This window comes from Physeter macrocephalus, chromosome 8 (assembly GCF_002837175.3).
Source record: "Physeter macrocephalus isolate SW-GA chromosome 8, ASM283717v5, whole genome shotgun sequence".
NCBI lineage: Eukaryota > Metazoa > Chordata > Mammalia > Artiodactyla > Physeteridae > Physeter > Physeter macrocephalus.
In genome coordinates this window covers 79,964,265-79,987,095 of record NC_041221.1, presented here as the reverse complement: position 1 = coordinate 79,987,095, position 22,831 = coordinate 79,964,265, and the positions used below count along the sequence as shown (strand labels likewise).

The following is a 22,831-nucleotide window of genomic DNA, read 5'->3' as shown; positions in this document are numbered from 1 at the left end:
GGTTCCCCCGCATCGGCAGGCAGACGCGCAACCACTGCGCCACCAGGGAAGCCCCAAGCCAGTCATTTTTAATTACCATGACTCAGGTCGTTAGTGGGCATCAAGCTAACTGTAGCGATGCTTGCTAATTTCCAAGACAGGTGAATAGGTTGGATCAACTTTGTTTCAAGCCTATTTGGTGGTCTCACAACAATTTTATCTTAGTTTTGTAGCAGTCTCTAATGTAAAACAGGTTCCTGGAAAACTTATTTATATTATAAACTGAACTGTGTCACTTGGTAATTCAAGTCCCGTGCCTCAAAACAAAAATGTTACCCAACCTGGCTTCATACAACATTTTAAAGAATAATATAATGCAAGTCCATATTGCTTTGGAAAATTTATGTTAAATGAAAACTGAAGCAGCAAATACAGGGGGATATTTGTATTTAATACCAATCAGAACAAAACAAAACCCTAAATCCTGACATTTTACAATAGTTTAAAATCAATTCTTTTCTTATCCTTCAAAGTAAATATGTAGACTTCCCTGCTCGGCCCTTAAGTGTTTCCACAGTGATTGTGTAAGCCATAATATGAAGAGAAATATAGAGATGCAGGCTGTGTCAGAGTTAGGAGGACCACTGGAGATCACTCAGCACCACCTCTTCATTTGAGGATGAGGAAACTGAAGCGCAGAGAAGTGACCTAGGTGCTGTCCTGTGTTGGCCCAGGTTGAACTCTGACCTCCCTGCAGTGCTCTCTCACCCACTTTTCCCAGCCAGGTCCTTTCCCATAATGGGCTTATCGGCCTTGAAAAACTGCCCCCAAATATTCTGGCAACATGCATCATAGACTCTGCATGGCTACATTTTATCGATGAATACCTCCCACAGTTATGTTTTTGTTATAAGTAATTTTGTGTTTTGTGGTAGGATCAGAATAGCTTCTTTGGCCATTTTAAGAAGGAAAGTGGGTGGGTGAGGAGATGGACCATCTGACCTCATTAGGCTGAACTGTGTTCTTATCAAAAGCGGTACAAAAGTCGGGAAAAGAAAACTGGAGTATTGGAGACATCTCAGATGGTAAAGATGGCATTTGCCTTCCTTATCTCTCAGAGTTGTCCGAGCCTTGGTCTCCCTATGGTGTGGGCTTATGTGAAGCAAATACGGACGTGTGTCTACATTCATTCGTCTAGTCAACATTAATTAAGTACCATTTATTAAACACCTCTCTAGGCCACAGGTCTAAAAGTTAAAGATACAGCTCCTGACGGCTCTCAGATCTCATGAAGCTTGGAACAAATGGAACTTTGGGAACTAAAGCTGTAGGATGCGTTCTTAACCTTAATTCTGAAAATACTGTTATGCATGAGGAGGGTTGTGTAGTAGCACGTATCAGTACTGTCTTGTAAAGAGTGAGCATAGGGTCCTGACAGAAAGCGTTAAGCACAACTGTGAAACAGGTAAAAATAACTAAATATTTCCTTTTAAGTCTTCTCAGCTAAAACCCCTTTACCTGAAACAAGTCATATCATTGTGCTTAATAGTATTATCATTTGTTCCAGAGGAAGTTACTTTTGGGGGAAAAAATTAGTGGCTTTTTTTTTTTAGTTGGAAATGAAAGAAATGCATTAATTAAAAGCAAAAGGAAAATCAGCTGCCTTAGCTTGCAGTCATAAGTATTCTTGGAATTTTCCTCTTGGAATTACTGAATCTATCCATTTCCAGATAACCCCAGCCAAGAGCCACAGAGAATCAAATACTAAGGGTAATGTGTTAAGAGCAGAAGAATTTTTTTTTTTTCTATAAGATTCCCCCCACCCTTTCTCTCTCTCCCTCTCTTTTCCTGTCTTGAGTTTCTAACCAGCAGAAACAGAATAAAACGTGATATATATTAACCACAACTTAGAAGACAGTATTGATTCTAGAAGTTACAGGGTCTCTCTTTAAGGAAAGATGATTTAAAGCATAACCATTCAGTAAGCAAAGCAAAACAAAAGGATGGTAAAGAGGCAAAACCCTCACCACCAGGCCGACTGCATGCAAGTATTCAATAAATAGTAGTGTTAATAAAACATCGAAGTGGAAATAAATCATTGTTCACAGACAGCCAGTTAGAAAGGAATTTCTAGTATGTGACGGTGGTGAAAGTACCCAGCTCTGGGGAAATTTTAGGTAAATGGTAATAAGATTTGAGGAGGCAAAAAATTTCCAGCGACTCTCAGTCCTGGCTGCATGTCACAATCATCTGGAGTAGGATTCCTTTATTCATGCAATCCTGTAAAAAAAATCCCAAGGCTCAGGCTGCATCCCAGATCAATTAAAAAAGAAGAGCTGGGGTAGAGACTCAGGCAGCAGTATTTTTTTTTTAATTCCTCAGGTGATTCCAAAAAAGATTGAGAATGATTGTTTTTAGGCCAGTGATTTTCAACTGGCTGAACGTTACCATCTTGAAGAACTTAAAGAAAAATTACCTGATGCCTTACCTCCAGTGTTTCTCAAAGTGTGGTTCACAGACCAGCAGCATCAATGTGACTTCAGGATTTATTAGAAATGCAAGTTATCGGGCACCATTCCAACCCCCCAAATCAAACTCTGGGTGGGGCTGGCAATCTGTTTTAACGGGCCCTCCACGTGATTCTGATGAATGCTGAAGTTTGAGAACACTGACCTGCCCAAACCAATTGGATCAACCCTGGGGGCAGGGTCTGGTTTCTTGTTTTTATTATGCAATGAAGATTGAGAACCACTGTCTTATTTTAACCTCATACCTGCTTATGGTCCTATGCATAAACAGGAAAGCAGAAAAACAGCCTGGTCAGACAATTGGCTACCAGTTAATATATTCTGTCCCAAATCTTTTTCTTTTTTTGAATGAATTTTTTTTTAATGTCACCAAATTCTAGTTCTGTGACCTTGGAAAAGCTATTTTACTTCATTTTCCATCTGGGATTGCTAGTCTGTAAAATGAGGGCTCCCTTCCATGTCTAAAATTCTATGAAATACCACCTTGCAGAGTGGTGGAAGACACTCGCTATGTTATCTATATGAGCCACACGATTGTGTTATTTTAATTAAGCCATCCTTAGTCTCTTACCCATTTCTGTTGCTGAATGATAAAGGGAGAAAAAAAGGAAAGGAGGAAAAAAAGGAAGTAAAATCTAGTCTGAGATCTAGTTTATCATTCTTGAAACATCTGTCAGAGCACATTAAACTAACAACCACTGAATCATTATCCTCATGTATATCCAATTTGTTATGAAACAATACTCTATTTCCAGCCTAAAAGCTTAAATGTGCTATTTAGCTGACTGCTTTCCAATTTGGAAGTCTATGGAAACCCTGGGCTAGGAATGAATTGAAGTAATTCTTTAGATTGCTTTTATTTTACTGTTATTATTTTAACAGCTTAACATGCAATAAATTGACATTTAAAGTATACCAGCTAGACACTCAGATCTGTAGAACAAATAAATTAACGTGTACCCTTATCGCTAGCATGGCAAATATCTGCATGAATAGAATACCAAATACAAAAGGTAGAATAAGTCCAAAGTCAGGAAATAAAAATAAAAAAATATTTCATATCATTCTAGAGATAAGGAAGATCAAAGAATGTCATCTGCATGATAAAATGATGATCCTACTAAGCATCAAAGAACAGACAAGCCGATATCAGGAAATTTAAGAGAAATATTATTAATAACTAAAATTACAGTTGCATTAGCAGCTCTATAAACAGATGGAACGTATAGGAGAGATGAAAAATATAACGTAAACTCAGTGCACAAGTGGGCCAAAGGGAATAAAATTTAACAATGGAACTTGGAGGGGATATATGTATACATATAGCTGTCTAATAGTGACTTTCAAAGAGCACAAGTTTTTAATTTTTGAATTTTTAAAGTTCTTATCAATTTGTTCTTTTGTGGATCATGCTCTTCATGTTGTATCTAAAAAATCTTTGCCTAACCCAAAGTCACAAAGATTTTCTGCTGTTTTCTCCTAGATGTTTTATCATTTTTTTAGATCTGTGATTTATTTTTAGTTAATTTTTCTATCTGGTAAAAGATATGGATTGAAGTTTATTTTTTAGCATATAGATGTCCAGTTGTTTACAGCAGCATTTGTTGAAAAAGGCTATATGTTCAAATGGCATTGCCTTTGTACCTTTGTCAAAAAACAGTTGTCCATATATGTTAGGTCTGTTTCCGGACTCTACTGTGTTCTGTTGACCTATTTATCTTTCTTGATAATGGTACCATACTGTCTTGATTACTGTAACTTAAATCAGGTTGTGATAGTCCCGCAACTTTGCTGTTCTTTTACAATGTTGTTTTAGTTATTCTAAGTCCTTTGAATTTCCATGAATCAAAAAGCTTGCTAGGATTTTGACTGGAATTGCATTGTATCTCTAGGTCAGTTCAAGTCGTCTAACTCATGAATGAGGTATATCTCTCTGTTTACTTAGGTAATCTTTAATTCCAAAGATGTTTTGTAGTTTATAGTTCTTGCATATCTTTTTACAGATCTATCCTTAAGTATTTTGTATTTTCATACTATTGTAAATGGCATTTTAAATTTCAAGTTTCAGTTGTTTACTGCTAGTGTATAGAAAACAATGGGTTTTGTATATTGATCTCACATTCTGCAACTTTGTTAAACCCACTTAGTAGTTCTAGTACTTCTTTGTTTAGTTCTCTTTTTTCTTTTTTTTTTTTTTGGTAGATTCCATTGGATTTTCTACATGGATAATTGCATTGTATGAAAATAAAGCTTTTCTTTGTCTCTTTTCTAATCTGGATGCCTTTCAGTTCTTTTTCTTGCCTTATTGTACTGGTTAGATCCTCTACTGGTTGAAACTGCAGCAAAGTTAAATAGAAGTGGTAAGAGCAGACATGCTTATCTTGTTTCCTGATTTTAGATGGAAAACATTCATCATCATCATCAGTCTTTCATCATTAAGCATGATGTTTGCTGTAAGTTTTTCATAGAGTAAGCTGTAGGTTTTTCATAGATGCTCTTTATCAATCTGAGGACATTCCTTTCTGTTCTTAGCGCTAAAAGTTTGGGTTTTTTGTTTTTTGAATTAGGAATATTAGATTTTGGCAAGTGCTTTTTCTGCATCCATTGAGATAATCATATGGTTTTTCTTTTTTACTTTGTTATATGATGAATTACATTTATTCTCAAATGTTAACCCAACTTTAATTTTGGCATAAAACCCACTTAGTAATGATGTATTATGTTTTTCTATGTTATTGGATTTTATTTGATAATTTTTAAAATAAATTTTGTAGCTACATCCTCCTTATAGGATATATTCCAGCTTGCAATTATTTTGTTCATTTTTCTTGATCTTTTTGTTTTGTTTTGTTTTTTTGTGGTATGCGGACCTCTCACTGTTGTGGCCTCTCCCGTTGCGGAGCACAGGCTCCGGACGCGCAGGCTCAGCAGCCATGGCTCACGGGTCCAGCCGCTCGGCGGCATGTGGGATCTTCCCGGACCGGGGCACGAACCCGCGTCCCCTGCATCGGCAGGCGGACTCTCAACCACTGCGCCACCAGGGAAGCCCAGGAAACTTTTTTAATGCCCCTGAATCAGTTCCCAAATTCTAAGCTGAGGTATTAACATAAACATGTATATTTATAGCATTCGATTTTAGGAAAAAAGAACCTCCTAAAGGGTTTTAAAGGGAATGTCTTTCTGTGCATTTTCCCCATGACTTTTATTTTTATGATGTACCATCTGCCTCCAGACCAGAGAAAGCAGGTGCTTGAAGTTTGCTCAGAGACCCTAGCAGCAGATTGCTCCTTCTGACAACAGAAGTCTTGGTTTAGCTTTGTAAAATAAGGGTGAAAATGACCTGACTCCTGAAAGCACTAAAGTTCTGTTGTTGGTCACCAATAGGTAAATAGATAGCTGACTTTTTTGCTTCAGTGTTTGGGTATTATTGTTTGGGAATAAGGCACAAACAATCTCTTCATGTTAAAAATGGATTTTTAAAACTCTCTTTAGGATTATAAGCAGGTGTAGTGTGGATTGCATATTTATTAGTTCCTTTAAATTATTTCAGTAACCAAAGCTCAGCTCAAAACTAAGTAATTTAATAGATAATGATTTTGATTTATGGTATATTTTTATGTTTTCTATATTGTTGGTTCTCATTTTGGTGTCATAAAGTTAATTTCTAATGCTTTCATTGGGTGAAGGTCCACGTAGCACAAGGACCTGGACCTAAGCAAGCCAGTCATTTTTTTTTTTTTTTTTTTGTGGTATGCGGGCCTCCCTCTGCTGTGGCCTCCCCCATCGTGGAGCACAGGCTCCGGACGTGCAGGCCCGGCGGCCACGGCCCGTGGGCCCAGCTGCTCCGCGGCACGTGGGATCCTCCCAGACCGGGGCGCGAACTCGGTTCCCCTGCATCGGCAGGCGGACACGCAACCACCGCGCCACCAGGGAAGCCCCAAGAATCATTACTTTTTAACCTCTAAAAAAAAATCTATTCTAAGGAGCTTAAATATATATTTGATGTAATTTTCATGTTTATGAAATAGATGGCTGCATAAATGCTAACTATGTGTTTGCAAAGTATTACAAAATACTATATCGCAATAATAAAAATAGCGAGTTTAACAGATTTACAAATTAAAATCAAAGCAATATTTTTTTTAAAACTGCAAGGATCTTTACTTGCTTTTCAGAGACATCGTTGAGCTTCAAATAATCCTATCAAATCTGATTAAAGATGTAAGAGATGTCATTTAATGCTATGAGGCTATGATTTCTTATGTTGTTACAAAACTTTTTATGAAGTATTCTATAGTAGGTCTTAACTAACTAAAGAGGACTATTTTTATGGGTACTCATTTTCTAATGTTATTTTCAAGGAAATTGGAAAACATATCTTATTTAATTTTAAACAGTTTGATTTAGTTTAACATGCAACTGAAATCAAATTTTAAATCTTGGGCCAAATGACAGTCTCTTACAAGTAGATTTTTTTGTTCCATTGGTTATTTGTTGTAGTGTAACAAATTACCCCCAATTTAAAGGCTTAAAACAACAAATAATAAATATTCCATAGTTTCTGTGCATTAGAAATCTGGGTATAGCATAGCTGGGTGCTTCTGGTTCAGGGGCCCTTAAGGCTACAATCCAGTTGTTGACTGGGACTGTGCTCTCATCAGAAGGATTGGCTGTGAGAGAATCTATTTTTAAGCTCATTTAAGAATCTATTTTTAAGTTATGCTTATTGGCAGGATTTAGTTCCTCATATGGGATGTTTGTCTGTGGACCTCTAATCCTTGGTTGCTGTTGGCTCAAGGGTTTCTGAAGGCCCTTGACACATGGGTCTCTCCATAGATGAGCTTATAATATGACAACTAACTTCCATCTAAGCAAATAAGCAAGAAAGCAAGAGAGGCGTGCAAAATGGAAGCCACCATCATTTTTTAACTTCTCCTTGGAAGTGACATCCTATCACTTTGCTACATCTTATTCATTAGAAGAGAATTACTAAGTCTAGCTTATTTAGTAGGAAGGGATTACATAAGTCTGTGAATACAAGGAGATGGGGATCATTAGAGGCCATGTTAGAAGCTTTCTACCATGCTTGTTTAAAACTCTTTTTGGTTTCTTACACACAGAAAGAAGAAATTTAAAATGAATGCACATTTGGTAAACGTCACTAAATAATGTTGAAGTAGATGCAGTAAAGGGACAATATTTTGTTTCTTTTAGAAAGTATATTTGTTTTATTTGTTCATTACAGATATCAAAATTTTTCTGTCTAAATCTCTTACCTATTTTTATTTTACCCTTTTATTTTTGGTGGCATGAATTCATAGAGGGCAAAATTTGTATTTCTAATGCTCTTGCCGTTTCCTACAAATGCAGTGCTTGATCTGCTTAAATTCAATTTATTTATAGGTCAGAAAGCCCTAGGGAAGTGTTCTACTTTAACAAGGATACACCTTCAAGATTATGACTTGGAGCTTCTCAATGAACTATTGACCATCCCTTAGCTTTCTAACATGCAGAAGGTTGTATTAACTAATCTATATTTCAGGGTCAAGAGAGAAACATCTCTAGGTGTGCTTAGTCTAAGTTCTCTGCGATAGAGGCTAGAAAATCATTAATATGCCTACATTTGCTCTCTTAATAATTCGTGATCTTCCAGATGGACATTTTTAATTTGCACAAAAGGCAAGACTATAAAGAAAGAGACCAACTGATTTTATTAAAAAGGTGATGTTTAAATTCCCTTTAGCTTGCCATTAGTTCTCCTATGCTCTGATTTCTCTTCAACAATCCATTAAAATTTTATCTTGCAGAGTGATAATAATAGTCTTTGTCCTGTCATTAATGTTAGCTGTCATTAATGTGACCCAGTCACTATGGCAAGGAATCCCAGAGCCAAGGCAGTGAACTATAGAATATAAGACTATCCAAACTAGAGCTTCATTAGATTTAGTGCTTGTCTCATGGCACAGCTTCATAATTTAAATACAGAGGTTCCCAAACATTGTATTCTATGACTTGATACCACTAAATGCTCATCAGTGTGCCTTAATCTGTCTAAAATATTTGTAATGAGCCTAGATTTATATCCCTAAGAATTAGCACTTAGGACGACCAATGACTTCCTTCATTATTCATCACTTCTTGCTTCCCATTAGCACAATTAACTGCTGTTCCACCCCAAATGATGAGAATAGTTTCAAACTATTCAACAGTGTGGACTGAGCCAAAGAGTTGTTAATTTTGTCTGACAGATAGTCACAGGATTGTGAGTCTTACTGTTGGGTGATAATTTAAAAAGTAGATATAAGTGGCCATAAGTGCAAAAATTATTCTTTTGCTTATCAGAACAGATTGTAGTAGGAAAATATTGATAGCTAAACTGCCACTATATCTTAGTATGAAACTGAAATTGAGGTAAGCTCCATATATTTTATTAATTCTGCTTATTTTATTTTTATTAATAAAATCGTATCTGCCTTATTTTTTCTTTTACATCTTCCAAGATTGTATTTGAAAGTAGTTTTCTCTTTTTAATGAGACATATGATCAAACTTTCTTTGATGTTCAGATGCTTTCAGAAGTAACAGTTAGGGATTGCTATTCCCTAGAATGCAATTAAGAAACATGTATTTTTTATATTCTTCCTTCTCTCCTCTTTTGTCATTTAACTTGTTATTTTCTAGAATTTATAACTTACAATGAGTCCATCAGCCTGAACTTTATTACTTTCAACTCCTGACATTTAAAATTCTTCTTATTGGTGAAAAAAAATGGTGGAATCAATGGATTGGAGAGTCTAATAAGGCTAAGGCTAACTCTGTGTGTGTGTGTGTCTGTGTGTGTGTGTGTGTGTGTGTGTGTGTGTGTCCTGGGCTAGGAATGAATTGAAGTAATTCTTTAGATTGCTTTTATTTTACTGTTATTATTTTAACAGCTTAACATGCAATAAATTGACATTTAAAGTATACCAGCTAGACACTCAGATCTGTAGAACAAATAAATTAACGTGTACCCTTATCGCTAGCATGGCAAATATCTGCATGAATAGAATACCAAATACAAAAGGTAGAATAAGTCCAAAGTCAGGAAATAAAAATAAAAAAATATTTCATATCATTCTAGAGATAAGGAAGATCAAAGAATGTCATCTGCATGATAAAATGATGATCCTACTAAGCATCAAAGAACAGACAAGCCGATATCAGGAAATTTAAGAGAAATATTATTAATAACTAAAATTACAGTTGCATTAGCAGCTCTATAAACAGATGGAACGTATAGGAGAGATGAAAAATATAACGTAAACTCAGTGCACAAGTGGGCCAAAGGGAATAAAATTTAACAATGGAACTTGGAGGGGATATATGTATACATATAGCTGTCTAATAGTGACTTTCAAAGAGCACAAGTTTTTAATTTTTGAATTTTTAAAGTTCTTATCAATTTGTTCTTTTGTGGATCATGCTCTTCATGTTGTATCTAAAAAATCTTTGCCTAACCCAAAGTCACAAAGATTTTCTGCTGTTTTCTCCTAGATGTTTTATCATTTTTTTAGATCTGTGATTTATTTTTAGTTAATTTTTCTATCTGGTAAAAGATATGGATTGAAGTTTATTTTTTAGCATATAGATGTCCAGTTGTTTACAGCAGCATTTGTTGAAAAAGGCTATATGTTCAAATGGCATTGCCTTTGTACCTTTGTCAAAAAACAGTTGTCCATATATGTTAGGTCTGTTTCCGGACTCTACTGTGTTCTGTTGACCTATTTATCTTTCTTGATAATGGTACCATACTGTCTTGATTACTGTAACTTAAATCAGGTTGTGATAGTCCCGCAACTTTGCTGTTCTTTTACAATGTTGTTTTAGTTATTCTAAGTCCTTTGAATTTCCATGAATCAAAAAGCTTGCTAGGATTTTGACTGGAATTGCATTGTATCTCTAGGTCAGTTCAAGTCGTCTAACTCATGAATGAGGTATATCTCTCTGTTTACTTAGGTAATCTTTAATTCCAAAGATGTTTTGTAGTTTATAGTTCTTGCATATCTTTTTACAGATCTATCCTTAAGTATTTTGTATTTTCATACTATTGTAAATGGCATTTTAAATTTCAAGTTTCAGTTGTTTACTGCTAGTGTATAGAAAACAATGGGTTTTGTATATTGATCTCACATTCTGCAACTTTGTTAAACCCACTTAGTAGTTCTAGTACTTCTTTGTTTAGTTCTCTTTTTTCTTTTTTTTTTTTTTGGTAGATTCCATTGGATTTTCTACATGGATAATTGCATTGTATGAAAATAAAGCTTTTCTTTGTCTCTTTTCTAATCTGGATGCCTTTCAGTTCTTTTTCTTGCCTTATTGTACTGGTTAGATCCTCTACTGGTTGAAACTGCAGCAAAGTTAAATAGAAGTGGTAAGAGCAGACATGCTTATCTTGTTTCCTGATTTTAGATGGAAAACATTCATCATCATCATCAGTCTTTCATCATTAAGCATGATGTTTGCTGTAAGTTTTTCATAGAGTAAGCTGTAGGTTTTTCATAGATGCTCTTTATCAATCTGAGGACATTCCTTTCTGTTCTTAGCGCTAAAAGTTTGGGTTTTTTGTTTTTTGAATTAGGAATATTAGATTTTGGCAAGTGCTTTTTCTGCATCCATTGAGATAATCATATGGTTTTTCTTTTTTACTTTGTTATATGATGAATTACATTTATTCTCAAATGTTAACCCAACTTTAATTTTGGCATAAAACCCACTTAGTAATGATGTATTATGTTTTTCTATGTTATTGGATTTTATTTGATAATTTTTAAAATAAATTTTGTAGCTACATCCTCCTTATAGGATATATTCCAGCTTGCAATTATTTTGTTCATTTTTCTTGATCTTTTTGTTTTGTTTTGTTTTTTTGTGGTATGCGGACCTCTCACTGTTGTGGCCTCTCCCGTTGCGGAGCACAGGCTCTGGACGCACAGGCTTAGCAGCCATGGCTCACAGGCCCAGCTGCTCCGCGGCATGTGGGGTCTTCCCGGACCAGGGCACGAACCCATGTCCCCTGCATCGGCAGGCGGACTCTCAACCACTGCGCCACCAGGGAAGCCCCTTCTTGATCTTTTGACATACACTTCTTGAATAGAGGTTCTGGCAATACAAAATACATCTTGTTTACCATTTTATCCCCAACACTTATCAGGGCTGGCACATAGCAGATGCAGATAATGCCAGAGAAGTACTGGGACCTCATCAGGAAGGGTCTCATCTGCCAGGCTAGGGAATTTGGAGTGTATCCTGGAGACACGGAGAAACCTTTGAAGGATTTTGAGTAAGGAGTGACATTCTGGTGATGGAAAACAGATTAAAAGGGAATTACCCTGGTGACTGGACGATCACTTTACCCAATTATTGAAGAAATCTAGTGGAGAGATGTTGAGGGCTTCAACTAAGGCAGTGGCCATAGGATAGAGAAGAAAGAGGTATGAGTGATAATAAGAAGGTAGGCTGGAGACCACATGAAGGACTATTTGTGAAGGCAGTGGAAAGTAGGATCTAGGATATTGTTAATGAACTAGGAAACACAGGTGGGGTGTGATTCAGAGGTTGGAAGGACTTGCGAAGTTGGAGGCTATGGAACAGCCAAATGGAGAGTCTCAGTGGCAGCTGAGCACATTGGTTTGGAGACCTCTGCTCTGAAAGTATGGATTTGGATCATTGATATATAGGTGGCAAGTAAAGCCAGGGGAGTGCTGGGACCCCTCTTCTATAGCACCCTGTACTTATCTCTACCATGATATTTTTATACCCCATAATACTGGCTGCCTCCTTAGCTAGACTCTGAGCTCCTTGGGGACAGAGGCCAAGAATCCTCAAGGCTGGTTCTGTGTCCAATAATTCGTACGGGTTTAGTAAGTATTTGAAGGGTCTGAACCATGGCTCTGCCACTAACCTATTCTAAAACTAAAGTTGCTTAACCTAAAAGCACTTCAGTTTTATCAACTGTAAAATGAAGAAAATATCCACCTTATAAGTTTGTTATAAATATTAGATGAGCTAAAGAACATTTGATACCTCAATAAATGTTAGATCCCTTCCATCTAGTTGAATGGAATCTAAAACAAATCTTTTATGGAAAACCAACTATAGATAAAACCCTTTCAGTTTTTTGAAGACTCCAGCTTCATTTCTTGGTGTTTTTCTTATTTCTTTTAAGAAATAAATAATAATTATTTACTTTGCATTTAGGCTTGAGTGCTCTTCTTAAAACACCAAATGGGCAATTGTTCTTCACTGTAGTCTAGAGAAATGAAAGCTGTTATGAAAACTCTATGTTCTAATTATTACTAATGCAGTTAAGCATAAAAGTACATCTGAATCCCTTTGCTGTACACCTGAAACTAACACAACATTGTCAATCAACTATGCTTCAATTAAAAAAAAAAAAAGTACATCTGACAAAGCCACAAGTCCGTTCCACTGTTTTCCTAAAGTACATGTGACAAAGCCACAAGTCAATTCCACTGTTTTCCTGTGAATCATAAGACTCAAAGACTGAAAAATAAATATTTTCTTAATATTGAATCTAGTAAAAGTCATAAAACACATAATGGGGGCTATTTTCATTTTGAAACATCTAGTTTGGTTTGGATGCTAATTAACGAATTATTGGCCTGGCCTGGGAATCATATTTTAAATATTTTCTCCAGGTTTCAATGTATCCACACCTTTCTTTGGGTTAATAGAGTCCCTTTTCTAGTTATATTAAAGACTTTTTTGAGAAGGAATACTTAACTGATTAGTGGTTTTGGTTAGAAAAATGCTAGATAAATTGTTTTAAATTGCCAAGAACAGAGAATAAAAACTGTGAATGTGAGAGTATTCATTTCCAGTCAATAACAGACTGGACTTGCTACACTCATAATTTAATATTTTGCTAATAAAGAGATAGAGAAATTGTGGTTATTATAAACTTACATGGAATGTTACAAAGTTCTGCATAGAGGAAAAGGAAGTAAGAATTGGGAAGCCTGGATTCGAGGTTTGGTAATAACTCACTTTGTCACTTTGGGCAAGAACGTTAACTCTGGGCCTTAATTTTCTCGTATGAAAAATGAACTTGGACTAAGTTTTCTGCCTGCTTAAAAACTTCTATGATTCTAACTGTGTGACTATGAAATGAATGATGGTATAATTTGTCTTGATGGGGTGGTGGGCCGGTCAGATCCATTCCCCCAAATGAACGAATCCAGTATATGGCTTCATCAGTTTAACTGCGAGACAAACACAGATGCACCTGGTATTTGACAAATGACCAGAGAAAGTTAAGGTTCACATGGACCGCAGGTTAGTCAGGGCCACGTGCTTTCCAAAGGGAGTCCCATGAGGACTGTTTTTAATGAATGATTCCTGGCCTCATTTTAAATAAGGAACTTTTCAGGAATGTGTTGAGGGACAGCGACAGAAATCTATCACCCAGATTTTCATCTCCGCTCTGCCACTGACAGTAGTTGGTGACCACCGGGTCTTTTTGCAGCTCTCTTCAGGTCTGCAAACGCTGGAGCGTGATTCCACAACCAGTGCTGTGCTTGGTTTCTAAAGGGGGCTTTCTTAGGACCCAGGATGTTACATTGATTCTCTTATGCCTTTGGAAACTTTTGACATTTAGATTAAAAGGATTTTGGCCAAAAATTCAATCAAACTGATGACTGCTTTGAATTTTCTGATGAGTTTTGACTCTAAATATGGAACAGAAGAGGTCCAAAACTAGGTTTTTATCATTTCTCTCCTGGTCTGTAAGAGCCCACCACCCTGAGTTCGTATCAGAACCTTCCTTCCACTGCTGCTGTCAAATTCGTTTTAGCTACACATCTGAAAACTCTCCATTGCTCTGAGAATCCCAACCCAAAATATACTGGTTTAATTTACTTCATTTCCATGTGCTTTTCGATAATATGTGTGCTTTTAATAAAGCTAGTAAGAGATGAGGAGTTACAGTTCACTTAAAATCTACTTAATGTTTTCATCTATGTGGATGTTATATTTAGGATGCATCACAGGTGGCTGCTTTAATGGCTCTTACTGCTTCTTAAAAATTAATAGATTAGAAATATAAGCCAAAACTATTTTAAGGTATAATCTCAGTGCCTCAGAAATGTATCTCAAAGACATTAACATCTATTTATATAGTTAATTTGGTAGTGACTCATTAAGAAATACATTTCTGTTCTCAGGTCATCCTGAAGACACCAATTTTAATCACAGCACTTAACCTTCAGACACATTTTCCTCTCTCATTTATAAATAATAACTGTATAATAAAGTCTACAATCTTGGGAGGAAAGCCAAGCAAAATGAGAATGAAATGCTATCACCCCAAGTCAGGTCCAAGGTTAGCTTGGGAAGGGAGAATTGTCTCAAGGGGCAGGTGTCACCTCTTATCTGTGTTTTAAGTATGTGTTCCTTACTTTTAATTAGGTTTTTGTTGTTGTTTGAGTATTGTTTTCATTCATGTCTAAGAATGATATTGCTGACAAGATCACTTCCTAATTCAGGGATATACAGATATAGAGGTTAAATTTCATTAATGTTAACCTTCAGTGTGTTTTCAAATCCTTTCACATAGTACAAAAATATTATTGTGTAGTGAATGTCATTCAAGATAGGTTAGGCTACCTAGAAATAATTTTTTAATTAATTAATTTTTTGTTGAAGCATAGTCAATTTACAGTGTTGTGTTAGTTTCAGGTGTACAGCAAAGTGATTCAGTTATACATATATATGTATTCTTTTCTTTTCTCATATAGGTTATTACAGAATACTAAGTAGAGTTCCCTGTGCTATACAGTAGGTCCTTGTTGTTTATCTATTTTATATATAGTAGTGTGTATACATTACTCCCAAATTCCTAATTTATCCCTCCCTCCCCCCTTCCCCTTTGGTAACCATAAATTTGTTTTCTATGTCTGTGAGTCTGTTTCTGTTTTGTAAATAAGTTCATTTGTATCATTTTTTTTAGATTCCACATATGTGATATCATATATTTGTGTTTCAAAATAATTTAAAAGAAACATTCTTTAGAGTATTTACATCAGCTGTTCCTGCCAGTGATAGACTCCAGGAACAGCCATTTAAAAAATGCGTATGGATAAAATCTAAAGGTGCTGACTTACATAACCGAGGCTCAGGAAAGACCCTTAACTTTGTTGGGCCTTCTCTTCATAAGCTGGGGATAAAATGATCTGTCTTATAGGAATCTTAATGAGGATTAAATGAGCTCATGATTGTAAAGCCCTCAGCATAGTGTCTGGCACATAGCAAGTGCCTAATAAATTGTAAATATTATTAATATTACTTATTTACTACTTTAATTTTTGAATTAAATTAGTAACTTAATTAAATTAATAATGAATTAAATTATTTTTTGAATTTTTTACTATAACTTTTCTCTTTTAAAGGAAGTTTTCTGGGGTGCCCATCTTTCCTATTTCTTATGATTAACTGGTACCTTATGTTCCTGCTTAGACTTTGGTAAAATTATGAATTTGGCAGAGTTAGACTCCCCTTCCAGCACTTCTTACTCCCCCCACCCCCATGGCAACCACCCCAGCAGTTTTCGTCCAGCACCCCCCAGAGTCCCCATTTATGAAAGATTTGGATGCGGCCAGCTTTCACCACAGTCCCTCTGAAGGTGTGGCAGATATTGGCTTAAGAGGCTCAGTGAAGGCAGCTCAAAATAGATGAAAAGAATAGGCCTGGGACTTCTGAGATCTTGGTTGAGTGTCTTTGGCTAAATTAACTCACTTCTTTTAGACCCCAAATCCACCATCTATGGATTGTTGGGAAGATCGACTTAAAAGCGCAAGGACTTTTGGAGAAGGGTATGCAGACAGTAGTTATCATGAAGCCTTATCTTTCAAACTCAGTTCAAGCTGCTTCCTCTATAAAACTGTTGCTGACAGAATGCTGCTCCAGCCCCCCTCTCACCCTAGATAGAACTGATCATACGCCTTCTTGAGCTCCCACTGTACATGCCCCTATCATAGCAACCGTTTGTTTGCATTTCTGCCTTAGACATGCATTAGACATTTTTTGTTTTAAATTTCCAAAATGTTGTGATTTTCACACTCTCATAAAACACACAGAAGCAACAGTGAATCATGTTTCAAATTGGTATAGCTGATTTGTATACTATTGCTGTCATATTCTACCATGTTTCCAGTAATCTCAAATCATTCTTTTTCCTCTGATATGTTAAAACATTGAGGAGAAAAAATAATTTCAGCGCTGGGCATATTGTGATGTGGAAGGAAGGGGTCACATCTCCTCAGGGACCTCCCAGAGGCTACAAGACCCTATTGTATTTAGCTCTGAATATCCTGTATCTAGTATCTGATACATAGCAGGGGCATAACAACAGCTGAGTAAATAATTGAAAGAAAATTCTTTAATAGGGACTCAGGAGGACTCCAAACCTTCAAGATCTAAATGAATCTCTATCAGCAAAGATTCAGATTTCATAATAGGAGGTGAGGAAGCTATTCAGGATCTCCCAGCACTCCACAAGACACACTATATAGTGCTTGGCCACTCCAGGATTGTGTGCTTTTCCACACAAAGTGTTTTTTTTTTTCATTGCAATCATTGGCTTCCTATATAGACAAGAACACTAAAAAGCATCCCTTGTCATCATGTATCCATGATAGCAAGTGTTCTTTTAAAAATATACCAAGATAGCAAAAAAATTTTATTGTAGCATTCTTTCTGTATTTAGATAAACATATTTTAACTATAATGAACTTTGGTTTGTTATGACTTGTGTTATCATGAATTTATCCTACATAAGAACTCAAATGAATCAAGCTCTTCCTGTGTTTGTTGTTTTGTTTTCCCCAAAAGGAAAAAAAAAGTTGAAAAGCGCAGCATTACAGAATAAGCTCTTTGATCGAAATGTCTGTGTTTGACTAATTTTGTAACCCAGGGCCCAGCATGATGCCTCCCACACAGCAGGGTCTCAATAAATTTCTTGAATGAACTAACGGTGCAACCCAATAGGTTAATGCATTCCGGGGAGCATTATTCTGAAGAAGGAAAAAATGTAGGCATTTTGGAGTCGCTTTGGCATCACATTTTATAAAAGTGAATTTCCTTCTTAGGAAAGGCTTACTTTAGGTAGAAACTGAGTCGCGCCTTGCTCACTGCCCACCAGTCCCACTGTCCAGAACCAGTAGATACAAGGGTCCCTTTCATAACCCACCATCTCAATATCATGCCTTACATTTTTCTGCCTAGGTAGTTCTGGTAAAATTGTTATCACAAGTTATTACCCTTAAGCCTAACCTCTTCTGAAAGAATAGGTGTCATTCAGGAACTAAGAAATATTTGTCTAGACGTTTGATCTGTATTTTTATTTAATGTGTAATTGGCAAGAAAATAGCAAAGACAAATTTAAATGCTTGCATCTCTAACCTTGTCACAGTGTCTGAGTATTCATTCATCATCATTATCTTGGATTCCTGCAGCCAGCAGACTTCATAGGAAAGCAAGCACTGAAACAGATTAAAGCCAAGGGGCTGAAACGGAGACTGGTCTGCCTCACCTTGGCAACGGACGATGTTGATCCAGAGGGAAATGAAAGCATCTGGTATGATGACAAGGTGAGTGCTGAGGACCCATAGCGAGGGGCTACTGCAGTGTTTCTGCAGCAGAAACTCCTTGTCTCTGTTTCCGTTTACAGTTTTTTGCTAGTTATTTATCTATTGGTGAGATGACACTCTTCTGAATTCTGAAGTGACATTCAGGAAACAAATTACTTCACTGAAAGGAAAATGAAATGCTGCTCATTTTGGAAAACATAATATTCTATACGGTTTAATGAAAGAAAATAAACTGCAGGACTTGAAATACCTTGGACAATGAGGAAGGTATGATTTAGAAGGTAAAATGACCTCTTGGCTCACCACATCTGTATCTGTGAATGCAAGAGAGAGATTTTATAAAGAATTTAGTGTTCTGACTTAGCTTCTCAGGGATCTTTCAGGAGGAAGCAATTTGTACCTTAGCACATTAGCAGAAAACAATTTCCAAATGAAAACATCTATGACAAGAGAGGGTTAAACCTTAGTAAATAAAGGGAAAAGTGGAAATTCTTTGGTTCTTCAGGAGGAGTAAGACTACCTTCTTCTCCCTTTGGGATGCTACATTTCACTGTCTCTCTTGGTCTTCAGTAAAGCCAGAGTTAAATAACCTATCAATAGAATTTCACTTCCTCCACTTTTTATAACTATTTGTAAAACCCAATTTGGCTCAATGTTTTGCTGTGTTTCAGCTGGTGTTATCAGGCAGGGACACTCAGCTTAGACCATGTGGTGACCACAGGGCCTTCAAGACTCATCTAAACATCTGCTCTGTATTGAGCAGGGTCTGCTTGGTCAACACCCAAATACTCAGAGATTCTATTCCCAGGTTGTTGTTGTTTTTTCTTACACACTACAGCCTACTTAATCCTTGTTTTCATTTTCCCCATCTCTTCAGTGGCAAAACGAGCACTGGAGGAGGGGAGAGCCAGTGGTGTCAATCTCAGCCTTTGGATTACTAAAGATATGGCCATTTAGGCTGAGGCAGGGGTCAGTTTGACATGGAAATAACATCTACAGAGTTCCTACTAGTGCTGGATATTTTTATGTACTCTCATTTACTTTTTAAAAATTTATTTTATTTATTTTATTTATTTTTTTGTTTGCGTTGGGTCTTAGCTGCGACATGCGGGCTCTTCGTTGTGGCATGCGGGATCTTTCATTGCGGCACTCAGGCTTCTCTCTAGCTGTGGTGCGCAGGCTCTAGGGCACATGTGCTCTGTAGTTGTGGCACGCGGGCGCCAGGGCCTGTGGGCTCTGTAGTTTGCGGCACGTGGGCTCTCTCCTTGAGGTGCGTGAGCTCAGTAGTTGTGGCGCACGGGCTTAGTTGCCCCGTGGCATGTGGCATCTTAGTTCCCTGAACAGGGATTGAACCCACGTCCCCTGCATTGGAAGGTGGATTCTTTACCACTGGACCACCAGGGAAGTCCCTCTCTCATTTACTTTTACAACACCCCTCCCAGATATGTATGATCATTCCCATTTAAAGATGAGGCTTTGGGGCTCAGAGAGATTAAGTAACTTGCTTGAGGTTACACAGCTATGACGTGTGATTGACAAAGCTGATTTCTGACCCAGGTACTGTTGGACTTTGAATTCTTATCCTTTTTTCTAAGCCATGCTGAATACTCCCATTTGCTCTCTTCTTTGTCTCTGACGGCCCATTGTATTCTCCTAGGCACTTCATTATATACCCATAGTTCTTGCACATCTGAGTAACAGGTGGATGTTATAGTTTTAGATTCTATGAAGCCAATAGATCTTTTCTCAGATCTGAAGCTCTTTCTCAAATACCTCACCTTTAATTGTGTTGTTTGCTCTTCTGTTTGAACCATCCCTACTCTTACCTCCCGGTCTCCACTTCCTGTTTCTGTTCTAGATCTCTGGTTCAGCCCTCTTTTCTTAATATGTTCTTTCTCTGATTTAAGATTTGCCCACAATTTCCACTGATAACCACCTCTGCCATTAACTAACTGCTTGAGCCTCTCTGGGTCTCAGTGTTCTTACCTACAAAATGAAGCCACTGAGTGAGATAATGTCTAAGTTCTCTCCACCTCTAATTAATTTTTCCCTGGTTGTTACACTTCCCTCACCTCATCTTTTTGTTCTACATTTTTCACTCTATTCTCATCCAACTATGTCAGTCTTCCTAATACGGTCTGTACTCATACTTCTACTGTCTGTTTTACTTGGCCATGGAATGAACGAGAAGCTCTGTCATAACGTTCTGTATGCAACCCCACATCCACCATGATCAGCTGACAGATTTTTAGTCATCTTAAATGTGACCATACCCAAGTTAAAAAACTGGAAACCTGTACCTTAAACTTATACAATGTTATATGTCAATTGTATCTCAGCAAAGGCGGAAAAAAAGAAGAACCCTGGAAACCCAAGCTCCATTTTTTTTTTTTGAAGTATAATTGCTTTACAATGTTGTGTTGGTTTCTGCTATACAATGAAGTGAATCAGCTATATGTATACATATATCCTCTCCAAGTTCCATTTTTTAATTTTATTCCCTTTTGCCTCATTTGTGCACTGAGTTTACACATTATAGTTTTCATCTTTCCTATACGTGCCATCTGTTTATAGAGCTGCTAATGCAATTGTAAGTTTAGTTATTAGTAATATTCCTCTTAAATTTCCTGATATCAGCTTGTCTGCTCTTGGATGCTTAGTAGGATCATCATTTTATCATGCAGATGACACTCTTTGATCTTCCTTATCTCTAGAATGATATGAAATATTTTTTTATTTTTATTTCCTAACTTTGGACTTGTTCTACCTTTTATATTTGGTATTCTATTCATGCAGATATTTTCAATGCTAGCGATAAGGTACATGTTAATTTATTCAACAGATCTGAGTTCTAGTATGTGACAGCAATATTCTAGGCACTAAGGATGCAGCAGTGAACAAAACAGACAAGAATCTCTGCCCCTATGGGAGCTTATATTCCAGGAGAGGGAGAGATAAACAATGAACATAAAATAAATAGCATGTCAGAGGGTGATGAATACTTTGGGGAAAAGTAAAGTCTAATTGGGAGATGGGCAGTGCTAGAGGGAGGGATTATGATTTTAAGTAAGGCTTTATATAAAAAAATCAAGGCGTAAGTGTGGGCATGAGAGGGGCTTTAATTAGTTGTAAAACAGCTTTGCTGGGAAGTAAGTTTTGAAGAAAAGGTTTTAGAGGAAGGAAGTTTGAAGAGTTTAGAAAGTCTTCTTTTTCATTATTAATAAACTAAAACACACAGGGACAGCCAAAGAAACATAATATATCATCCAATTTAAATTATGTTGCCTCTTTCAAAGGTTATTTACCATGTTATCTTCTCTAAGTCTGCTACAGGCATCTTTAAGTCTCATAATTAAGAGAAGAATGAGACAAAGCTAAAAATAAGTGAGGATTGTTTACATTGGAAAAAAGAAGGCTGACCGTTTGATTTCACAAAGAATATGAGAATCTACTAGGCAAAGGGTGAGGGTGGTTTGTTCTTGTGATTCACTGAACAAAACGAAGCAATGGATTTAATTGAATCTGGAAGATTTTAAGGTAGAATGATATAGAATTTATGCCAGGGAAAACCTTTCCCTGGAGACTTAGTAATAAGATAAAAGGAAAGGCCAGTTTTCTAAAATACTTTGGACTACCAACCCCTGGATTAGAGAGAAATTAAAGGATAAATGAAAGTAATCGAGCAGAAAGCAAAGCATTCAATAAATATTTTAAGACTAGCACTCACAAAATAAACATGCTATTTCTTTAAAGTTACTAATGCAGAAATAACTGCAAGAAGAATGACTGCTGGGATTTTAAGAGATGGGAAGGCCCAAGGAGATGGGGCACGCAGTCTCTGAAGAGTGATTGTGGGTTTTTTATCCAGTGAGTTCGGGGATTTGACCAAGAGATTCATTCAGGATTCTTCCTGTTTTCTTAAGATGCCCAAGAAAACCAGGTTAACTTTCCCAGAGCTCCAAACACTCTAAAATCTCTGTTTTAGAGACTCAGAAGTGAAACCAAAGTTACCAAGAAGGTCTTTCAAAAAAGAGATGATTAAAACTCCAGCCACACTGACCCAAATCCCAGTTTTATATCACGGAAATATGATTTAGAGGAGAAAAGCCATTTTGAAACATGTGTGTTATCTCAGCAATACCTTGGCAGTTAATAATCTGCCAGAGAGAAACTTTTACTAATGAATGCATTCACTTTTTTTTAATTACCATAACAAGTTCAGAAATTATATGGAGAGCTTCTGATTTGGGGTTTCAACAAGATAATTAAAAACTGGGGCTACAGTGATAGGAGTCTGTACTTAATGTCATAAATGCATAAGACTAGAAATGCTATAATATGACTGTTGACTGTCGTGAGCCCTTTGCTGAGGCAGCTGAAACATCACCAGGCTGATTCATGTCCATGGATGTTTTTGAGCACCAGCTATAAGCAGCCGCTGTGCTAGACAGTAAAGCTGTAAGGATTAATGCGATGTTGCGTAGCCAGGAGAAGCCGTTTTAAGTCGGGCTATGTATCATTTTGCTTTTGTTGTCTTCCTTTTACTTTTAAAAAATGTGGTGTTTACATATATACAATGGAATATTACTCAGCCATAAAAAGAAACAAAATTGAGTTATTTGTAGTGAGGTGGATGGACCTAGAGTCTGCCATACAGAGTGAAGTAAGTCAGAAAGAGAAA

General features: G+C 36.7%; 1 protein-coding gene across 1 annotated transcript in view; it reads left to right on the top strand.

Moving 5' to 3' along the window:
* DMGDH (dimethylglycine dehydrogenase) overlaps nt 1-22,831 on the top strand; it is a 73,842-nt gene that overhangs the window by 48,831 nt on the left and 2,180 nt on the right. Inside the window, exon 15 of the mRNA XM_007102961.2 lies at nt 18,016-18,150. Coding sequence (XP_007103023.2) covers nt 18,016-18,150 — 135 coding nt within the window. The remainder of the gene's footprint in view (nt 1-18,015; nt 18,151-22,831) is intronic.